This window comes from Otolemur garnettii, unplaced genomic scaffold, assembly GCF_000181295.1.
Source record: "Otolemur garnettii isolate 467f Iridium unplaced genomic scaffold, OtoGar3 scaffold00133, whole genome shotgun sequence".
Taxonomy (NCBI): Eukaryota; Metazoa; Chordata; class Mammalia; order Primates; family Galagidae; genus Otolemur; species Otolemur garnettii.
Window position 1 is genome coordinate 5,589,940 of NW_003852528.1, and position 4,975 is coordinate 5,594,914.

The 4,975-nt window shown below is 47.9% G+C and overlaps 1 protein-coding gene across 1 annotated transcript in view; it reads right to left on the minus strand.

The window, feature by feature from the left end:
* The window catches only part of DTYMK (deoxythymidylate kinase), an 11,429-nt gene that overhangs the window by 4,316 nt on the left and 2,138 nt on the right, over positions 1-4,975 (minus strand). Inside the window, exons 2-3 of the mRNA XM_023518253.1 lie at positions 2,531-2,534; positions 1,939-2,223 (exon numbers count right to left, since the gene is read on the minus strand). Coding sequence (XP_023374021.1) covers positions 1,939-2,223; positions 2,531-2,534 — 289 coding nt within the window. The remainder of the gene's footprint in view (positions 1-1,938; positions 2,224-2,530; positions 2,535-4,975) is intronic.

The following is a 4,975-nucleotide window of genomic DNA, read 5'->3' on the forward strand; positions in this document are numbered from 1 at the left end:
GGATGCAGGAGACTCGCTTGAGCCCAGGAGTTGGAGGTTGCTGTGAGCTGTAATGCCACGGCACTCTACCCAGGGGGACAGCTTGAGGCTCTGTCTTAAAAAAAAATAAAACAAAAGGTGATCATTTTGGAGTCAGTCACCATCAAGAGCTTTTATCATGAGAAAGAAAAGACATCACAGGTCTTTTGATGGGAGAAGCTGACAAGTATCTCTTACAAACATATATTTTTAAAAATGTAATATAAGGCTGTGTGGTAGCTCACTGTAGTAATCCTAGCACTCTGGGAGGCCAAGGCAGGTGGATCCCTTGAGCTCAGGATTTCAAGACCAGCCTATCCAAGAGCAAGACCCTATTTCTACTAAAAATAGAAAAACTAGCCAGGCATTGTGGTAGGTGTCTATAAGCTAAAACCACTGACAACACTGCATTGTAACCTGGGCGACAGAGACTCTTATCTCGAAAAAGAAAAAAAAAAGTTTGAATATATGGACCTTAATGAAATTCTTTTTTTTTTTTTTTTTTGGAGACAGAGCCTCAAGCTATCGCCCTGGGTAGAGTGCCGTGGCATCACAGCTCACAACAACCTTCAACTCCTGGGCTCGAGTTATTCTCCTGCCTCTGCCTCCCAAGTAGCTGGAACTGCAGGCACCTGCCACAATGCCCAGTTATTTATTTTTTTGGTTGCAGCCATCGTTGTTTGGCGGGCCTGGGCTGGATTTGAACCTGCCAGCTCAGGTATATGTGGCTGGCACCTCAGCCACTTGAGCCACAGGTGCCAAGCCTAAATTCTTTTTTAATTGTAATAAATACATGTATGGAGCCAGGAGAGGTGGCTCATGCCTATAATCCTAGCACTCTGGGAGAGGAGGCGGTGGACTGCCTGAGCTCACAGGTTTGAGACCAGCCTGAGCCAGAGCAAGACCTCTTCTCTAAAAATAGCCAGGCATTGTAACAGGCACCTGTATTCTCAGCTACTTAGGAGGCTAAGACAAGAGAATCACTTGAACCCAAGAATGTGAGATTGCTGTGAGCTGTGATGCCAAGGTACTCTACCATGGGTGACAGAGTGAGACTCTGTCTCCCCCAAAAAAATTCATGTATGGGGCGGCACCTGTGGCTCAAAGGAGTAGGGTACTGGCCCCATATACTGGAGGTGGCAGGTTCAAACCTGGCCCCGGCCAAAAACTGCAAAAAAAAAAATTTATGGGCTCGGTGCCTATAGCTCAACCGGCTAAGGCACCAGCCACGTACACCTAAGGTGGCGGGTTCGAATCCCCAGCCCGGACCCGCCAAAACAACAATGATGGCTGCAACCAAAAAATAGCCGGGCGTTGTGGCGGGCGCCTGTGGTCCCAGCTACTTGGGAGGCGGATGCAGGAGACTCGCTTGAGCCCAGGAGTTGGAGGTTGCTGTGAGCTGTGATGCCACGGCACTCTACCCAGGGGGACAGCTTGAGGCACTGTCTCAAAAAAAAAAAAAAATTTATGTATGAGCCAGGTATGGTTGGTCATTCCTCTCATCCCTCTCATCCCAGCACTCTGGTAGGCTGAGCAGATGGATTGCCTGAGCTCAGGAGTTGAGATCAACCTGAGCAAGAGTGAGACCCTGCCTCAACTAAAAACATAAAAACTAGCCTGGCCTATAGTCCCAGCTACTCAGGAGGCTGAGGCAAGAGGATCACTTGAGCCCAAGAGTTTGAGGTTGCTGAGAGCTACGACACCATGGCACTCTACCTATGGTGACAGAAGTGAGACGTTTGTCTCAAAAAAAAAAAAAAAAAAAGAAAAATATTAATCTAGCAAAAAGATAAAAGGAATCTAGGAATCATAAAACTCCAAAGAACAAGTCAAATGTGTATCACTCGTGCTGTAAGTGAAACTGCAGAGGGCAGCTCTAGGTCTACACGTTCAGTCCACAGGAAGCCAAGCAACACTCACCTCCTTGGCGCTTGTGAAGGCAACACCAGAAAATGCATATCTGTCCACGATGAGGGTCACACCCTGGCTCAACTTTTCCTTAATTAATGGCCTGAAAAACAGAATACTCCTGAGCCCTGGCCCTGGCTTCACAGGCCCTGAATATCCTGCTTGAGTTATCCTAATGGTACAACTCAGAACTCCTGTGCAGTAACAACTACAGCACACTGACTTGTAATCTTGTTTACCTCCCAAAATGCTCTGCATCTTCTCTTTAGAACAGGGGTCCACAAACTTTTTAAACAGGAGACCAGTTCACTGTCCCTCAGACTGTTGGAGGGCCGGACTGCGGGCCCAGGGGTGAGTCGGCTGCTAAGCAGGATAGGCAGCAATGGCAAAAACACCCAGCGGGCCAGATAAATGTCCTAGGCGGGCCACAGTTTGAGGACGCCTGCTTTAGGAGCCACAAGGCAGCCCCCAGCAAAACTCTCCATGGAAAAGACCACCCCACTGAACAGCAACAAATACATCTGAGAAAACCATATATTCTACAAACACCGGTACAAAAGAGAAGGAAAAGCATTCTTAGCTGTCTGCACAGGGGCAGCCATACCCCGCTGAAATGAAGAACCACCAAGGTGGTGGCTGAGAGGGGACAAGGCCAGCAAGTGATGTACTACACTTGTGCCCCAAGCCTGGGCTGCAGGGAGGTTCTCAACCAAACAACCACAGAGCCAACAGCATCCCACAACCACCAAGACTGCAGATGTGCAAGGATGAGAGGCTGCTGTTTGTAAGAAGTATCACTTAAGGCTCAGTGGTTAGGGCGCTGGCCACATACACCAAGGCTGGCAGGTTTAAACTCCACCCAGGCCTGCTAAACAACAACAAAAAGACAGCCAGGCTATGTGGCAGGCGCCTGTAGTCCCAGCTACTTGGGAGGCCGAGGCAAGAGAACCACTTAAGCCCAAGAGTTTGAGGTTGCTGTGAGTTGTGACACCATAGCACTCTACTAAGGGTGACCTAGTGACTTTGTCTCAAAAAGAACAAATGAAAAAGAAATACCACTTAAGCCAGAGAAGGTCAAGGCACATACATTCTTCCCAGCCAGTCTCACTGGAGACCTTCAGATCATACGCACACCCATGTGATGAGAGACAAGTGATCTTTCACAAAGGAGCAAACCAATACCATGGAAACAGAGGTTTTGCTTTTTTTTTTTTTTTTTGAGTGCCCTCCGCACAGTGCTGTGGCCTCACAGCTTACAGCAACTGCACACTCTTGGGCTCAAGCAATTCTCTTGCCTCAGCCTCCCAAGCAGCTGGGAATACAGGCATCCACCACAATGCCCAGCTATTTTTAGAGATGAGGTCTTGCTCTGGCTCAGGCTGGTCTCAAACCTGTGAGCTCAGGCAATCCATCCACCTCGGCCTCCCAGAGTGTGTGTGAAGACAGTTTTTTTCACCAAATTGCTAGAATAACTGTACATCCACATATAAGAAAATCAATCTAGACACAGACCTCACGGCCTCCAAAGGCCAACCAGGCTGGGCACAACGGCTCATGCTGTAATCCCAGGAATTTGGGAAGCCACGGAAGGAGGGTGGCTTGAGGCCAGGAGTTTGAGATCAGACTGAGAATGAGACCCTGTCTCTACCAAAAATAGAAGTTAGCCAGGTATGTGGTACACGCCTGTAGTCCTAGATACTGAAAAAACAGAATACTGAGGGTAGCACCTGTGGCTCCGTGAGTAGGGAGCGGCCCCATATACCGAGAGTAGCCGGTTCAAATGCGGCCCTGGCCAAACTGCAACAACAAAAAAAAAAGCTGGGTGTTGTGGCAGGTGCCTGTAGTCCCAGGTACTCGAGAGGCTGAGGCAAGAGAATCGCTTTAAGCCCAGGAGTTGGAGGTTGCTGTGAGGCATTTGTTGGAGGCACTGTACTGAGGGCAAGAACATGAGATTCTGTCTCTTAAAAAAAAAAACAAAAAAAAAAAACTAGAATATTGAGGCAAGAGGATGGCTTGAACCCAGGTGTTTGAGGTTGCTATGAGCTTTGATAACTCTAGCCCAAGTGATAGACTAAGAGCTTGTCTTTACAAAAAATGAGGGGGTGGGGATGGCACCTGTGGCTCAGCAGGTAGGGGGCTGGCCCCATATACCAATATGGCGGGTTCAAACCCAGCCCCAGCCACCTAAAACAGCAATGGCAACTGCAACAAAAAACAGCCAGGCATTGTGGCAGACACCTATAGTCCCAGCTACTCAGGAGGCTGAGGCAAGAGAATCACTTAAGCTCAAAAGAGCTGGAGGTTGCTGTGAGCTGTGATGTTATAGCACTCTACCAAGGGCGACAAAGTGAGACTGTCTCCAAAAAAAAAGGTTCAGCTTGGTGCCTGTAGCTCAAGCAGCCAACTCACCAGCCACATACACCAGAGCTGGCGGGTTCGAATCCAGCCAGGGACTGCCAAACAACAATGACAACTGTAACAAAAAATAGCCAGGCATTGTGGGGGACGCCTATAGTCCCAGCTACTTGGGAGGCTAAGGCAAGAGAATCACTTAAGCCCAGGAGTTGGAAGTTGCTGTGAGCTCTGATGCCATGGCTCTCTACCCAGGGCGACATAATGAGACTGTCTCAAAGGAAAAAAAAAAAAAAAAGGATCATGGAGTCATGGTACCAAAAAAAACAACAAAAACAAGAAAAAGGATCAGAGTTAAATGTAAAATGCAAAACTACAAAACTCATAGACAATAACATAGGAGAAAAATCTAGATAACCTTGGGTATAGCAATAACTTTACCTGCAACACCAAAGATACAACCTATGAAAGAAGTGATAAGCTGGACATCACTAAAATAAAACCTTTCTATGTTGTGAGAGATGCTGTCAAGGGAATGAAAAGACAAGTCCCAGCCTCCAAAAAAACATGTATAAAAGAGACACTTGGAGGGGCGCCTGTGGTTCAAAGGAGTAGGGCGCTGGCCCCATATACGGGAGGTGGCGGGTTCAAACCCAGCCCCGGCCAAAAACAGCAAAAAAAAAAAAGAGAGAGAGAG